Below are 18,390 nucleotides of genomic sequence, written 5' to 3' on the forward strand. Positions count from 1 at the left end.
TGTGTGTGTGTGTGTGTGTGTGTGTGTGTGTGTGTGTGTGTGTGTGTGTGAGAGAGAGAGAGAGAGTATGTTTGTGTGTGTATGTGTGCGTGTGTTCGTGTGTAAGCCAGTTTAAGACTCAGCACTAACGATATGATTCTGTTTTGGTGTCAGGTGGCCCGGCGTTGGGGCATTCAGAAGAACAGGCCAGCTATGAACTATGACAAACTTAGTCGTTCTCTCCGCTATTATTATGAGAAGGGAATCATGCAAAAGGTGAGGTGATAATACATTATAATGCACTGTGATGATGCCCACTGGTTTCCAAGTCACAATTTAGGGAGCACATTATCGCTGCTTGGCCACGGTCAGGCTTTTCTCCATGTTAACAAATGCTTGGCTCCTGCTTTGAGTATCGTGAGTCTATTTATAACTTCATGGACATTGGAGATAAATGTATCGTGGTATCTACCAAGTGACAATCTTTCTGGAAGCTTCCACTTTGCTAAACATGGTAAACAGGTTATTTCAGTATTGATACTGGGTCTACTTGTGTCTAGAAGCTGTAATTTTATTGTACCTCGAGTCATACAGTTTTGAAATGCTTGTATTTTTTTTTTCTTGTCCTGATTCTTAAAACACTCAGGCATCACTTGTTCTTACTAGAGAAAAAAAAAATTTTTTTCTTGTTTGATATCTTGCCTGATTTCATCAAATGACAGTTTAATATCCCAAATCACTTACTTGAAATAAATGTTTTATCTTATTTGGTTGGTAGAACAGAGTTCAATATATTTCAATTCAAATGAGCTTCTTTTAATATTTAAAAATTGTTTTGTATAAAAGACAAAAACATGGAAAAAAGATAAAATGTACTTAAAATATAACATTTACAAAGGAGGCCATGAATAAATGAATACATAAAGATAAAACATTTGGATATTTGTTATCATTTCCTTCAGCCTTGTGTGGTTTATGGTTTGTACAGCACAACAGTTAGATATGAGTGCTGCATCAAACAGACTTTTTGGATGCCACTGTTTGGTACAAGGAAGGGAGGTTGTTTATCACACCAGCATGCAAAATTTGGAGCCTACATGTAGCCAGTAATCAATCAAGGCCCCTTAGAATGTTAGCAAGCTTTTTAACCTCCATATAAGCACAGCCTGCTATTTTAAGACACACTCATCACTTCTATGAAACTTCTTTCTAGAATATTGTCTTTTTCTTCATATCTCTTACTGTATGGACCTTCCCCATGGCTAAGTAAGTGGTAGCATAGTTTAATCAAAGGAACTCTGTGTCTCCCCCTTTTATTACATAAAAAATATATAATGGGGAATTACATTCCAAGTCTGTATGACCTTATTTGCTCATTGGCTTAAAACCTAAATTAGGCATTTGTGCTGTGTGTAAAGAGCAACTGAATTAGAAGCCTGAAGAATAAAATAAAAATAGCCAAATGGGTTAATACAAGTGAACCATTTTAAATGGTTATTAATATCAGTAATTCTGAAATAGAAATAAACGCTGGAAAAATGCTCATTGTACTTTGTAGATAAAGTATGAGCACATCTAGTTAAACATGTTGCAATACTTAGAATACTTAAGCAATACATAAATTATATACTAATAGAGCAATGTTTGTATGCTGCATAATATGATCATGTTTAGTTGTTTCCTTTGCCTTATCATTTATATTTGATATTTTATTTATTTAATTTAATATTCATACACAAGCATAAGTTATTTGGGTCAAATATACCCGATTCCTTCTTTAAATTTTGGAAAAAATTATTTATTTATTTATGTATTTATGTATTTATTTATTTATCTATTTATTTACTTAGTGTGTATGTGTGTGTAAATGTATGTATATACCACCAATATATGTGTGCAAGTCAGATGACACCTCTCAGTAATCAGGCTTGACTTTCGACTCTGTGGGTCCCTGGGACTGAACTCAGGCTGTCAGGCTGGGTGGCAAGTGCCTTTACTTACTGAGCCGTCTTCAAATTTTAAAAGTTGAAATGTAATTTAAATATCTATCCGGGCTTTGACAACACATCCACTTCCCTGTTTAGTTCTGATGTGTTCCTCTTCAAAACTCCTGCGTTTTCCATCTCCCGTTGCCTTTAGTTTTACCTAATCTACAGTGCTTCTTATATTGTGATTGTACCACTGACAAAGGAGGGCATCGTTCACTCTGTTTGTATGTCAGCTCTAACAAGGTGGAAAATACGGTACTAGCATGAAAGTGTCCATTCATAGAAAACTAGAAGGAAGCAGAAGGCAGAAGTCCCTAGGATCTTCTATGATTTCTGTTGCATATTGTACATTTAAATTTCTCATGATGAAATAGTCTTCATTTATTGCATTGCTTCTAAGTGAAGACAACCTCAACATGTCAAACGTGTCAGACGAAACAGGTGCAGTACCTGAAGCAAACAATTCTTTTTCTGTAGCCCCAAGCTAAACAGAGTGGGCTACAAAAGACTCAAAGGCACGTTGAATACAGCATTTATTCTACCTTCATTTCCTGAAACTACTTTGAAAAGTAAAGAAGAAAGGAAACAAAACTAAAATTTGTTATATATCTCTCAGCTTTTGTCTGAAACTGCCTGGTTTTTACTTTTGCAGTCACTTCATTACTTCAATATCTCTCTCTCTCTCTCTCTCTCTCTCTCTGTGTGTGTGTGTGTGTGTGTGTGTGTGTGTGTGTGTGTGTGTGTGTAAAAATTAGATTTAAAAGATGAGAGTTAACTAGATGTCTCCATTTGCTTTGAACTGTGCTAGAGTTTTCTATGCATCACAGCTGGCCTTCCAAGGAGCCCTTCCTGTTTCAATTTCACAAGACAAGGAACTGAAGAGCAGTTTAAGAAACATGTCCAGATTCATAAACATCTCTCAGGGTTGGCTCTTTCAAACCTCTAGATATCCAGATTACTTGGACTCTAATGTGGTTCCTTTTTAAATTTAGGGCGACAAATATTCTAACTCTGAGTCCAGAGCAGCAGAGTCCTTGGCAGTCATTCCTTTTCTCCCAAACATGCACAGAGAGTTTATAAACTGTGAGCACACTGCTTCCCCGTGTCACAAATCAACTAGCAAGACCTTTCGACATAGAAACAGGAGATGGTGGATTGGTTTTAGCTATCTGGAGTAGTAAGTTAAAAACACATACATACACACACACACACACACACATACACACACACACACAGAGGGAGAGGGAGAAGGAGAGGGAGAGGGAGAGGGAGGGAGGGAGAGAGAGAGAGAGAGAGAGAGAGAGAGAGAGAGAGAGAGAGCGAGAGAGAGAGAGAGAGAGAGAGAGAGAGAGAGAGAGAGAGAGAAGAGTCTGTCATTCACTCTTCACATAGGGAACTGCCTTTGTTCCCCACAGGTCCCCTGGCTCTTGAGTTCCTTAGCATTGTCTAGTAAAGGCAGGTACATCTGTCTCCTTGCATTGTTTATCTGTTTCTACAGAAGCATTACTCTTCAAAACTTAAGTTTGGGACATGTCTTTCTCTACAAATTGTGCTACATCTCCTTTATTTCAGGCGCTTGACACATTTCCTTTTCTCATTTCCTCCCTTCCCAGTGTGTATTTTAGATTCCTTTCACTTTTTTTTTTACGCCTCTTACTTCAATTTGACACTTTACACACATCCTTAAGCTTCATCTAACGTATCTTGCCTTCATTTTAAAAAGTGATGTGCTCAGGATAATGTCCTCCTGCTCCATCCTTCATTTAAATAAGGCTACGTGTCTTTGGAGCTTTCTTAGATGGAGAATACACAGTGCAGGGGGGCGGGGCGGTGGTGGTGGGGAAGAAGGAAAAAGAAGCAATGGGTCCTGGGAATCAGCGATCACTACTCAACTCTTGGGAATAAAACACACTTTTTTTGTCTTACAAAATTTGCAAGTTGTAGAAATATAATAATAAAGGAAAGCTAAGCCTTTAAGATAGATGTTTGAAAGCATAGATGTTTCCTTTAAAACAAAAACTTCAATGTGAAATGGTTACATTACATCATTGATTTTTCTCCCCCCAATGACAGTGTAAAAAACACCTTTATGTTAAAAAGGCCAAAGCAAACTGCTGATTTTCTTAGCTTTTGTAGAATTAATTATTACTCTAGCTCAATATTTTGTTTTTCCCTTGATTGAAGTATGGCTTATTTCACAAAGTAAGGACTTTCCCCCCCAGGAAGATATATCTATTACTTAGTTACATAGTCTCTTTTGACCTCCATCTCTGCTGATTTATTAATTCATGTTTCTTTCTCTCTCCCTTACTCCCGTGGGGACGGTGACGCTGGGCTTTTCTGTGATATTCTCAGGTGGCTGGAGAAAGATACGTGTACAAATTTGTGTGTGACCCGGAAGCCCTTTTCTCCATGGCCTTTCCGGATAATCAGCGTCCACTGCTGAAGACGGACATGGAACGTCACATCAATGAAGAGGACACAGTGCCTCTGTCTCACTTTGACGAGAGCATGACCTACATGCCAGAAGGGGGCTGCTGCAATCCCCACCCCTATAACGAAGGATACGTGTACTAACATGAGTAACAGTCAAGCAAGGCACCCTGTGCTTCGCCCCTTTTTCAAGATGCAGAGAATCACTGAATTCTCTTCAATGTTTGTTTAATTTCTGTTGTTTGTATTTTATTTTTTAAATAATAATACAAAAGGGGGCTTTTCCTGTTGCATTATTCTATGGTCTGCCATGGACTGCGCACTTTATTTGAGGGTGGGTGGGTGTAATCTAGACATTCATTCTTTGTAACAGGAAGATGGCCGGTAAATGGGCAGAGGGAGCTGAGGGATTCCTTTTTACTTAGGCTTGGGATGGGATCCTACAGGTTTTCTGTATGATGAAGCTATATCATGTTTGTTCGATTTCATAATAACGTAAGATAATTTTCCCTGAGTATCTGCGGTACAGTTGATTTCACGTTGTGTAAATATCTTCTTGGAGACCATTTGCCTTGGGCATTTCTCCATCATTACTGAGTCTCTGCAGGTGTACAGAAATCTACTGTAAATGGCAGTTTAATGTTAGAAATGACTGTTTTGCACCTCTTGTAAAAAAAAAAAAAGAATATTTAGCAATTGCATTTGTTGTTCTTTCTGTTTCATATTGCTTTACTGATGACTTGTAGAGGAAAACCCTAAATGTGGGCAATTCTCTCTGAAGTTGAGTAATCACCATGACTGTAAATGAGGGCCACAGTTTTGGACTCTGGCTCCAACTGAGTCATAGGCCAGTAGCATTACATGTATCTGGTGCCATCTTGCTGTTTTGGTACTACAATTACTGTCTTTTAAATATGTTGATGCCCATTTCACTTAAATAATGACATGTCATGATCCTTTGGAATCTTCATATAAGTGTTAAAGCTGGGATCGCAATGAAGCAAAAAAAGAAAAAAAAAATTACCTGTCTCCTTTCACTATCTTCAGTACATAAATACATTATTTAATCAATAAGAATTAACTGTACTAAATCACATATTATGCTGTTCTACTTACAGCAAGCACTCTTTAAGAAAAATATCCACTACACTAAATAGGTACTATAGTAATTTTTAGACATGGTACCCATTGATATGCATTTAAATGTTTCACTGCTGTGTTCTGTTGATAACATATATAAATATTAGATAATGCTAATGCTTCTGCTGCTGTCTTTTCTGTAATATTCTCTTTCATGCTGAATTTACTATGACCATTTATAAGCAACGCAGTTAACTACAGATAGCATTTCAGGACAAAATAGATGACTCAAACCATTTATTGCTTAAAAAAATAGCTTACACCATGCTATGCTACAAGCAGCTTTTATGCACACTGACAAATGAAGAGTGAGCCTCAGCTTGCTAAAGGAAACTGTGGAAACTTTTGTAACTTTTGGTGAAATGGAACATTGTTTATGAACTGTTAAAGAATGAGGAAGTAACTGTGTGGCGTAGTGCTGGCACTGATGTTGTCCTTCATCTCCTTTGGACATGCCTGTAAATGTGATCGGATTGTACGAAAGAAGATTCAAAGATCTGAAATTTCAAAGTTTCTGCCTTGTTTTCATTTTGTTTGTTGTTTCTTTGTTTGTTTTATTGTACACTCAAAAACAACAGCATTGAACGTGTGCCACGTTGTTTCATTCGCTCTGAAGACTATAAGGAAATGGTGTCTTAATACCCCCTGAGTAGATGCTTACCAGATCCAAGCAAAGAAAACATGAATTATCTTCATGTTACTATCCTGGAAGAACAACTTCATAAAGAGTCTATAGTGAAATGTTATTTTTTAAAAAACCCTTAAAGCCCAAATAAACTTAGGGAAGCATTTCACCAGCACAAGAAAGAATTTATGAAGAGAAGCCCTTAGTTTCCTTCTTCCCATGCTCTGTAGATCACAGTTGTTTCTGTAACATAACCATTCGTTAGCTCTTCAGACGCACAAATGGGCAGAATCCACATCCTCTAAAAACATTCCGGTTCCTGCAGATGACTATAAATGATTTCATTGACTGTGCTGCATGTGTTCCCCTTGGCCCTTCGTGGGCTGATAAGTATGCCTTAAAAATCAGGACAGCCACCGTGACCATGTGGCTATTTACAGCACTTGGACTTTCTAAGTAACCAGTGAAATATTTATTGGATAGACACCCGAGATATATGTTGGAGCTCTTGGTAAAATAGAAAAGTTCTAAGTGTGTCTTTAAATGTAAATCATATTGAGGAGTCTTTTCTTTGTTTATAGTTCTTCCCCTTACCCTTTTAATATTCTTGTTTAAGTTAGTCAGAGAGGAAGATTTGGACTCTGAGTTGTTCTAAAGGATCAAAAAAGGAGAAAGGCATTAATTTTGGTGTATAAGGACAACTCTATGTTTTGTTGCAATAGGTAGTGTTTAAATGGACTATGTAAGTCATCAAGTATTCCTAATATGAAAAGTTTCAAAATATAACATCATAAACTGTAGAAAAACAGAAGATTTTATGTTCTGATTTCTTTATTTTCTCTTTTCTTTCTTTCTTTTTCTTCAGATTGACTTAAAAAAATCTGGTTGCTTCTGTTTGCAAGAGTCGTGCATTTTGTATTTCAACAGCATTGGCTACCAAGCATAGGAGTTAGTGAAGTAACCTTTTTCTTCAACTTGATAAAAGAAATGAAAAGCTATAATCACTAGAGTTTGATGTCTCTAGTTGAAGATGTGCATATATCCAACAATTTCTTAAAACAATGAATGTTACCTTCCAAATATGTTGTGAGAAATTATTTTCTTAGGGGGTGCTTCAAAATCAAAATCCACAAAACTGAGTGTGTAGTATTTCTTCAAACCATAGAAGCCTTGCTTCCAGTAGATGCTATAACAAATCATTCAGACTTGAATTAACAATACAAATTTACCTTCTTACAATCCTGGAGGTTGGAATTTCAAAGTCAGCCTTAAAGGGCTAAAATCAAGATGCTAGGAACGCCACCTCCTTTTGAAGGCTCCAGAGAGGCCTTGTTTTTTCCATTTTCTGGGGATGTCAGTATTTCTTGACTCCTAGTAACTTTTCAATTTTGTCTCCCTGTTTATGTCCCTTTCTCTCTGCAGTCACAGATCCTTCTGTTTTCCTGCACGGACACTTGTGATTATATTTAGTGCTTACATAGAAAACCCAGGTTGATCTTCCCCTCTTGGCCTCCTCACTCATGTGCCATTTGTCCCTTTTAACAGATAAACAATCCATAGGTTCCTGGGATTATTATGTGGTTTGGGGGAAGATCTGAGAAAGGCTATTCAGCTTTATTCATTTTCCCACACAGCCAAAGATCCCAGAGAGCAAAATGCTAATTGATTTATTCATGGAAAAAAGATCTAAGATTAGTACATACTAAGAAGTATGGTAACCATTCAGATTTCCCCCTTACTTTGCATAAGTACTTTTTAAAAAGTCAATATGAAAATCCTATTATAGTAAATCATCTGGATTGTCACATCAGGCCTTTATATGATTTAAATATCCTTCCTCTCCTAGTTAAACGCGTTACGATAGGAAAAATAACTAGCCTGTGATAACAGTAATAGCACCGTTAAATCCAATGCTCATGCCACATTATATTTTCAAAAAGAATTTCTTTAACATCAATGAGTTCATTCTCTACGATTGTCCGGTCTGCAAATCATAACCGCTTATTCAGTAAGAATAACAAACAGAATATGCTCTTGTTAATTAAAAAAAAAACAATTCTAAAACCCGACTCAACTTCTTTTTATATTGCAGTGAAAAATATTTCTTGACTGATATCACAGTTTTTGAACCATATTATACAGTTCTAAATTGAATCATGTTTTCGACCATGCAGCTTTCCAGATTTTATAATGATCAAACATATTGGAAAAAAAAAAACAGTTGTATGCCTAGTTTAGTCCTTAATGTTTTAAAATCTGAAACAAACAAGCTATTTTCCAGGTACAGTTTGGCATGGAGAAGAGACATTAAAAGTAGGGGAAAAAATGGAAATAATCAATTTAAAGAAGACAGTTGTGTATGTTGGACAATTGCAACAAGAATTTCACAGAAGGCAAGTTCCGTAAAGGTGTTTATGCTGCATTTAACACTAAAGAGATAGATAGGTGGTGCCTAGGAGGATGGAGAGACGGTGGCAGCTTTTGAGTTCTTCTGAAACTGGCCAAATTTAGTGAGAACCAACTACTATTTTTAGGACTTTATTTTATCTTACTTTCTAAAGTGAGACTGACTTAGACACTTTAAAAAATTATGGAAAAGTATAGTTTAAGAAGAAAAATCTGGTTAGACTAGTGGGTGCCTTTATAGAAATATTGATAGTTTTGGAATGGTCAATGAGAATGTGTATATAATAGCTGTGGTTTAAGAATCCACGCATAAGGTAGGTTTTCTTTCTGCATATAAACTCCAATATTCTTACTTAGTTCCACTGGAAAATCATGTTACTATGGGGAAGACTTTTTTTAAGTTTGCTTGGTTGTATTACAATTATAATTACAGTTTGAGAAAACATTATGAAATTCATGTGGTGATAGCAAGTTAAATATGCTCAAATTTTAAGTCTAAAATAAAAGTCCAGAAATTGAAAATATTGGGTTGTCGTGATCACTCAGAATGGTGGCGCATTCAGACCCTGTGAATGCCATCTCAGTGTTGACTGCCTCTTAATTAGCTACAGTCTGAATAATTTATGACAGAACTGGAATAATTATACACTATGGTCTTTTCTCCTTCCTTTCACTTTCTGAAGGATTTAGATATCATGACACATAATACATTTTTCCAGTTGTCTTCCAATTTATTTAGATATATTTCATTAAATCTCAAGAAAAGTGTTGAGAAAAAAAAAGAAAACAGAATTTGGGAAACTCAACAAGGGCACGTGACTTGTCTATATTGCCTCTGCTGTGTCTTGATTTGTTTAATGAGCTGACAAACTAGCAAATGTCATTGTGTTGAGATGTCAGAAGATCATGAGTAAATTCAAAACTCAGACGTAGCTGTGTTGATTAAGCTTCTCATAATAAGAATTCCCATTACAAGTATGTTTTGCTGAACCAGTGTTTTAGTTGGCTACTCAGTCTTACCTTGAGAACACACTTTGTAGAAAAGCTAAGAAGTGAATAAAGCATCGTTTAAAACAACAGCAGAGACAAATGGGAATGAGTGAAGTTCCTTTTGATTCTTTTTCAACTGGAGAGAATTCCAGACTATTGTTCACAAAAGAAATTCATGCATTGGCTCTACTCTCCAATAAGCTGAACATATTACATAGTTAGTTGAAAGGAAAACAGGAGTCGTCAGAAAACTTCTGAAACAAACCAGAGTCAGTCACATGATTTAGAAAATGCAAAAGTGGCTTAAGAGCAAAACTGAAGAAAACCAGGAAGTGTTATAGAAACAGATCTTAATTATTATGTCCTATTTCTGCTAAAGGAATAACAAAGGTATCATGTACAGGTTAATATTCCAAATCACTGGTAAAACGATCTCATAGAAATTTGCAAAGATGGTGAAAATAAAAAAAGATAATGTGTGTGACTGGACTTTTCAATCTGAAAAATGCCATATATTTTATTCAAGAATCAAGCTTGGGCGTGGCACTTGCAAGGCAAGGCTTTATTTAGTGTTGCTACTGAGCTGCACGTTCCCCCAACACTGCTATTCTATTTGTAATGGACCACAGAAATGTTTTCTTCGTTTTTAAAAATAGTTTTGAAACTTAAATTTAAGCAAAATTTTCCATTCATTGTGAAAAACTGGTAGACTGCATTCATGGTTAAATCTACTTGCTTGATAACATCCTAACATCCACTATCAAAAATATTCAGAGAAGTGTATAACCAACCACTCATTTTCAAAATGTTTTCACTTTTCTTAATCATTGTTTTAGTGAGGATTTTACTGTTGTGAACAGATACCATGACCAAGGCATCTCTTATAAGGACAACATTTAATTGGGGCTGGCTTCCAGGTTCAGAGGTTCAGTCCATTATCATTATGGTAGGACTATGGCAACATCCAGGCAGGCATTGTGCAGGGGCTGAGACTTCTACATCTTTACCTGGAGGCTGCTAGGAGAAATCTGACTTCCAGGCAGCTAGGAAAAGGGTATTAAAGGCCAAGCCCACTGTGACATACCTACTCCAATAAGGCCACACCTCCAAATAGTGCCACTTCCGGAGCCAAGCATATATAAACCATCACAGTCATGATATTTATAATATTCCAGGTGACACTTGCTTTTGAATTAGGATCTGAAATATAAAAGTGTTGCAATTTTATGCTGTATTTTAAATTTTGATTGTGATTAATTTACTAATAGGTTAGCTTAAATATTATATGATAATTAGATGTCTTTATTAAAAAATAAAAATGTCTATATAGGCCAATAATCATATCAAGGAAAACAAAGTATATTTAAATAGTCAGCTAATTGAATATTTTTAAACAACTCAGACTTTTAAATACATACTAACAAATACAAACAGTTCCTTCAAACAAACCACATTAGGGCTAGTGTGATGATTTAACAGATACAGGCCCCTGCTACCAAGCCAGAAGACCTCAGTTCAAACCCCAGAAATTACAGGGTAGAAGGAAAGAACTGACTCCTTCAAGGTGTACTCTGACCTCCATGCATGTGCTATGGGATGCATGCATCTCTGACACTCCAAGTAGATGGATGGATGGATGGATAGATAGATAGATAGATAGATAGATAGATAGATAGATAGATAGATGATAGAATTAAATAAAAGTAATTTGTAGTTTGAAAAGCCACATCAAATAATAAAGCGACCTTTCACTTTCATCTTTCTTTAGTCTGAGTTGAAAGATTGTTATTAAAAACAAATTCTAGAGTATAGGTAAGCTCTCTAAGATCTGGTACTGTAGATAACATTTTTAAAAGAAACAATTTCAAAGTACACATTTTTGGGCTATCATATAATTAATCTGAAATTTGGCTACTGGGATAAAACCGGGCAAGCTTTCACTAGACTTTATGTTTTTCCTTAGACACTAAGGACATTCTAAACAAAAGAAATGATGAATGTTTTACTTCCCCCAACTTTTCAATTGTCTTCTTTAATTCTTTCTAAATCTGTTAACAAGAAGATAAACTGATTTAAGAACAATATAGTGTAGATTTGGTTCATTAATGAAAAGGAAGTTTCTAAAAATATCATAATCCTGTATCTTATTTTATTTCTCCTTAAATATCTTTTTTCCTTTTTTATTGGATGTTTTATTTACATTTCATATGTTGTCCCCTTACCCCATCCCCACCCAGCCAGGAACCCCCTATCCCCTCACCCCTCCTCCTTCTTCTCTGCAGATGTAACCCCTACCTACCCCCCAACTCCCACCTCCCCACCCTCAAATTCCCACCCCCTGAGGCGTCCAGCCTTCATGAGGTCAAGGATCTCTTCTTCCACCTATGTATGCCCAGCAGGGCCCTCCACTCTTACATATACAGCTGAAGCCATGGATCCCTCCCTAAGTGCTCCCAGGATGGTGATTTATACCCTGGGAGCTGTGGTTGGTTGGTATTGTTGCCCTCTTCATGGGGCCACAAACCCTTTCAGCTCCAATGGCCTTCACTCTAACTCCTCCATTGGGAACCCCATGATCAGTTCAATGGCTAGTTGTGAGCATCTGCCTCTGAATATGTCAGACTCTTGCAGGCCTCTGAGGAGACAGCTATATCAGGCTCTTATCAGCATGCACTTCCTGACTTCCACATCAGCATCTACCTTTGGTGACTGCACATGGGATGGATACTCAGGTGGAATGGTCTTCAGATGGCCCCCTCCTTCAGTTTCTGTCTCTCACTTTGTCTACATATTTGCTCCCTTGAGTATTTTGTTGCTCCTTCTAAGAAGGACCGAATCACCCCCACTTGGTCTTCCTTCTTCATGAGCTTCATGTGGCCTGTGAGTTGAATCTTGGGCATTTTAAGGTTCTGGGCTAATATTCAATAATCAGTGAGTGAATACCATGTGTATTCTTTTGTGATTGGCTTACCTCACTCAGGATGATAATTTCTAGTTCCATCCATTTACCTAGGAACCTCTCGAATTCATTGTTTTTAATAGCTGAGTAATACTCCATTGTGTAAATATACCACATTTTTTAAAAGTCTCCCCACCAAAAAAAGCCCAGGACCAGATGGTTTTAGTGCTAAATTCTATCAGACCTTCAAGGAAGACCTAATACCAGTTCTCTATAAACTGATCCACAAAATAGAAACAGAAGGAACACTACCCAACTCGTTCTATGAAGCTACAATTACACTCATACCCAATCCCCACAAAGACCCGACAAAGAAAAAGAACTTCAGACCAATCTCCCTTATGAACATCGATGCAAAAATACTCAATAAAATTCTAGCAAACCAAATCCAAGAACACATCAAAACAATCATCCATCATGATCAAGTAGGTTTTATCCCAGGAATGTAGGGATGGTTCAATATTCAGAAATCCATCAATGTAATCCACTATATAAACAAACTCAAAGAAAAAAAACCACATGATCATCTCACTAGATGCTGAGAAAGCATTTGACAAAATTCACCATCCCTTCATGATAAAAGTCTTGGAAAGATCAGGAATTCAAGGTCCCTACCTAAACATACTAAAATCAATTTACAGCAAACCACTAGCCAACATCAAACTAAATGGAGAGAAACTTGAAACAATCCCATTAAGATCAGCGACTAGACAAGGCTGCCCACTCTCCCCCTACCTATTCAATATAGTACTGGAAGTCCTAGCCAGAGCAATTAGACAACAAAAAGAAGTTAAAAGTATACAGATAGGAAAGGAAGAAGTCAAAATATCACTATTTGCAGATGATATGATAGTATACTTAAGTGACCTCCAAACTTCCACCAGAGAACTCCGAAACGTGATAAACAACTTCAGTAAAGTGGCTGGTTATAAAATCAACTCAAACAAATCAGTAGCCTTCCTCTACATGAAAGATAAACAGACTGAAAAAGAAATTAGGGAAATGACACCCTTCACAATAGTCGCAAATAATATAAAATACCTTGGTGTGAATCTAACCAAGCAAGTGAAAGACCTGTATGACAAGAACTTCAAGTCCCTGAAGAAAAAAATCGAAGAAGATCTCAGAAGATGGAAAGATCTCCCATACTCATGGATTGGCAGGATTAATATAATAAAAATGGCCATCTTGCCAAAAGCAATCTACAGATTCAATGCAATTTCCATTAAAATCCCAACTCAATTCTTCACAGAGTTAGAAAAGGAAATTCTCAAATTCATATGGAATAACAAAAAACCCAGGATAGCGAAAACTATTCTCAGCAATAAAAGAACTTCTGAAGGAATCACCATCCCTGACCTCAAGCTGTACTACAGAGAAATAGTGATAAAAACTACATGGTATTGGTACAGACACAGGCAGGAAGATCAATGGAATAGAATTGAAGACCCAGAACACCTATGAACCCACACACCTATGGTCACTTGATCTTTGACAAAGGAGCTAAAACTGTCCAGTGTAAAAAGGACAACATTTTCAACAAATGGTGCTGGTTCAACTAGAGGACAACATGTAGAAGAATGAAAATTGATCCATTCTTATCTCCTTGTACAAAGCTCAAGTCTAAGTGGATAAAGGACCTCCACATAAAACCAGATGCACTGAAACTAATAGAAGAGAAGGTGGGGAAGAGCCTCGAATACTTGAGCACAGGGGAAAAGTTCCTGAACAGAACACCAATGGCATATGCTCTAAGATCAAGAATTGACAAGTGGGACTTCATAAAATTGCAAAGTTTCTGTAAGGCAAAGGACACTATCAATAGGACAAAACGACAACCAACAAATTGGGAAAAGAGTTTTACCAATCCTACATCTGATAGAGGGCTAATATCCAATATATACAAAGAACTCACGAAATTAGACTCCAGACAACCAAATAACCCTATTAAAAAATGGGGTATAGAGCTTAACAAAGAATTTTCAATGGAGGAAACTCGAATGGCCAAGAAGCACCTAAAGAAATGTTCAGTATCCTTAGTCATCAGGGAAATGCAAATCAAAACAACCCTGAGATTCCATCTCACACCAGTCAGAATGGCTAAGATTAAAAACTCAGGTGATAGTAAATGCTGGCGAGGGTGTGGAGAAAGAGGAACACTCCTCCATTGTTGGTGGGACTGCAAGATGGTGCAACCACTTTGGAAATCAGTGTGGCGGTTCCTCAGAAATTGGACATAGCATTACCTGAGGATCCAGCTATACCACTCCTAGGCATATACCCAGAAGATGCTCAAACATATAACAAGGACATATGCTCAACTATGCTCACAGCAGCCTTATTTATAATAGCCAGGAGCTGGAAAGAACCCAGATGTCCTTCAACTGAGGAATGGATTAAAAAAATGTGATATATTTACACTCCTTAAATATCTTTAAAATTCTTTTTCTTGTGTTTATTTATTCTTTGAGAATTTCATGCAGTATATTTTACTTAAATTCTTCCTCTAACCTAACTTCATATTCTTTCTCTCTTAAAGACAAAAACAAAAGGCCACTAAAATGACATGGAGTCATTTGCATTGGCCATACAACAGAGCATGGGTTAATATACCCAGTGACACTCCACTGAAGTAAATCCGTGTTCCATCTCCTTATCGATTGCAAACATCTTCTTGACTGGGGTAGGACTATGTGCCCACTTTCCCTTTTTCATGCTGAAATTTTTGTCTACCTTAAGTCTTCCTCATCTTGTGTATGCTGTCACAGTCTCTGTGAGTTCATTTGTGCATGTGCCCTGTTGTATCTGGATAATGTTGTTTCCTTGAAGTCATCCATCACCCTTGGCTCTTACAGTCTTTCTGTGTGACCCTGGATTCTGCCCTTCTGCCTAGATCCTTGAACCCAGAAGGGAAGTGTCTCTGACTCTGAATATCATCTACTTATGAGTGGGCCTCATGTATATCTTTATTTGCAGCTAAGAAAGTTAACAGTACAAATGACCAAAACATTGTCATTCAAATGAATTTGCATGCTCACCTCTGAAATTCACTATCAAGAATACAATGAAAATCAGTCAAATTATAAAAAGATTTCTTTCCTAAACTTCCTCTGTAGTTCAATCCTTTAGTCCTTTACTTCAACCATACTAGGATGGACTTTAGATTCCTTGTTTCAATTTGTTCTGTGTTGTGGAGTCCTTCAAACCTTCATTTTTCCCCACATATGAGTCTTCTAAGAATTAACATTGAACATTCACATAAAATCAATTGCATGAATATTTAGTCCAAATTAAGTGCCTCCCATGTAAGGTAGAGTTATAGAAAGTTATTTGTTTCCTCAAACTAAATAAAACTGAACTATATAGATCTATCACAGAGATGATAAATTGGAACACATCATGTAGTACTGACTATATTTGAAACTCTACAAAAGAAGTAATTTAGTGCTATTTAGTAATAGAAGAACAGGATAATTTTATTCAAATAAATTTATAAGTTTAATAATGCCCATTTTTATGATATAAAGCAGTTAGTTAATCACTAACTATAAATGCACATGGTATATAATATACAGAATATGAAGATTTAAGAATCAAAACAGTGCAGGCTTACTCATTAACTTCTGGACTACATTGACTACAAGCATTTGCCAAGTGCCCACCCTGAGCATATGCACACACTGGAATTCCTTACTGTGCAGTGAGTGAGTTGTTGTGTTATTCCATGTTACTAGCTCTAAGCAACAGTAACCAACTGGTGTAGAGTTTGTCAAAGCCCTGGCTCTCATTTGTAGAGTGGTGGCTATTTTTGGTTTATCACCTAACAACTGGCCTCTTACCCTGAACCTAAAACTGATGCCCACAAAGGGCCATAGAGATGAGTCACAAGATCCTACCAACAGTGATTATTTCAGACCTTAACCCTTTGTTCAGTGACTTGACTGATAGTGGGAAACTCAAGTTGGTATCTGCTTGTGTCCCTACCTTGTGTGAGATGTTGTTCTTCTGCGTGAGGCCATCTCAGCTTAAACTATTGCCTCTGTATAACATTAATCATGTCCAGTTTTACTCTCAACATTTGGAAAAATCAACTCTTCGCCTGTATCAGAAGGTCTATCAAAAATGTTCCATTTGAGGTTACCTTGAGGAAAAATTTTTACACTACTGTTTCAGGACAAGCAACCCTGAAAAGATACTTTTCTAACTCTGAAGAAAATTTCTCTTTTCTATATATGATAACCCATAATAATTACCATGGATTTAATTTTCTTATAGTCCAGGATATTATACTATCAGAAAAGGAACAGTAAAAGGTAGGGATTAGAGGCATAAACATTTAAGAATGAAGACAGGTCAAGGCACTTAATCATTCACTTCTGGGCTATCTTAATCCTGGCTGCCTTGATGAAGACCATTTACCAGTTTTTGTCCTCATAAGAGTGACATTATCTTTAAATGCTGCTTGGTAATCCCTGATGCACCGCCATTATTCTCAGAGAAGACAAAGCAGTCCAGAAGTCCAACTAATTCCTTCAGATTACTCAACATTTTGAAGTGTGTGGTGCTGCTAGGCCAGAAAATCACAAAGCCATCCTGAGCATTTGGCAAACAATTAAGCTTGGAGAAACTGCTGCCTCATATACAGGAGGCTTTGTATTCACCAAGATCCTTTCCAAGATTAGCAATATGCTAATGGCCAATAAGGTGCCAGCTGACACCTGTGCTGATGCCGTGGCACTGTTTGAGGTTACTGTCAGAACAATGGTCCAAGCTTTAGTCATCACTAGTAAAATCTCCAGGGACATCACTGAAATTCGGAGTGATGTGCAGCTGATAAAACCTGGAGACAACGTGGAAGCCAGTAAAAACACACTGCTGAAAATGGCGAATATCTTCCTCTTCTTTGGGTTGATAATCTAGCAGGTGTTTGGCAATGGCAGCATTTGCAACCCAAAAGTGCTCGATGTCACAAAGTAGGCTGCACTTTCACTTCCTAGAATGTGTCTGCAACACTGGTAGTGTTTGCGGATTGGTTTGCAACTGCTGCCTTAATACCACACTCTATCACCAATGGATACAAGCATGTCCTGGCTCTGCCTACGGAGACTAAGTATGCCTTCCTACTTGGTGGAAAGGTTAAGGCCTTCTTGGTTGATCCATCTACATTTGTGGCCGCGGCCCTTGTGGCTGCCTCCACTGCAGCCTCATCCCAGACTGAAGCCAAAGAATAGTCAAAGGAGACAGATAAGTATACGGGGTTTGATCTTCTTAACTAATTCCCTCAAAGCAGGCAGCAGAGTCAGCTTAATTTGAGAAATCTGAAAATAAAGGCTTACTTCTCTTGTATGAGGATAGGGGAAAGAGAAAGAAGAGAAAAAGGACAAAGAGGAGGAGGAGGAGGAGGGGGAGGAGGACTTAACACACACTAAACTGAATACAAGTCAAGATATATGAACTCTGGATATATCCTCCTTAAAAATGAGGACAGTTTTTTTTTCTTTTTTACTCTTTTAGGTAGAAAAAAAAAAGTAGTTGGCTAGAACAACAGCAATTAGAGGACACGACTTTCAGAAGTTATAATAATTTAGATTTAAAAACCCTGACTTCAAGAATTATTAGAGTCTTCTTAGGTTCCTACTGCTGACACCAGTGAGCATCAATTATCTTTGTACTCCTTAATCACTTAGATCAAGATCTGCAACCCAGAAAGGAAACACCAGAGTCTTTTCTTGATTTGTGCCAGCACCTCTTGCCTGCTAAATAAGGAACTTGTTTATAGTGCCAGCAACTCTTTGTCACAACTCTCCAAGGTAAGTGGCATTTTAAGAACTATATGTTGAATGGTTCTTCTTTCTCAAGTCACTAAAAAT

General features: G+C 37.2%; 1 protein-coding gene and 1 pseudogene across 1 annotated transcript in view; both read left to right on the forward strand.

The window, feature by feature from the left end:
• Positions 1-6,053, forward strand: part of Etv1 (ETS variant 1) — an 85,981-nt gene extending 79,928 nt beyond the window's left edge. The window contains exons 12-13 of the mRNA XM_028768822.1: positions 154-255; positions 4,323-6,053. Coding sequence (XP_028624655.1) covers positions 154-255; positions 4,323-4,544 — 324 coding nt within the window. The 3' untranslated portion in view covers positions 4,545-6,053. The remainder of the gene's footprint in view (positions 1-153; positions 256-4,322) is intronic.
• A 10,344-nt stretch (positions 6,054-16,397) lies between these two features.
• On the forward strand, positions 16,398-17,796 carry LOC114622376 (annotated as a pseudogene).
• The last annotated feature ends 594 nt before the right edge of the window (positions 17,797-18,390 follow it).

Source organism: Grammomys surdaster, unplaced genomic scaffold (assembly GCF_004785775.1).
Source record: "Grammomys surdaster isolate TR1022 unplaced genomic scaffold, NIH_TR_1.0 188, whole genome shotgun sequence".
Classification (NCBI taxonomy): Eukaryota; Metazoa; Chordata; class Mammalia; order Rodentia; family Muridae; genus Grammomys; species Grammomys surdaster.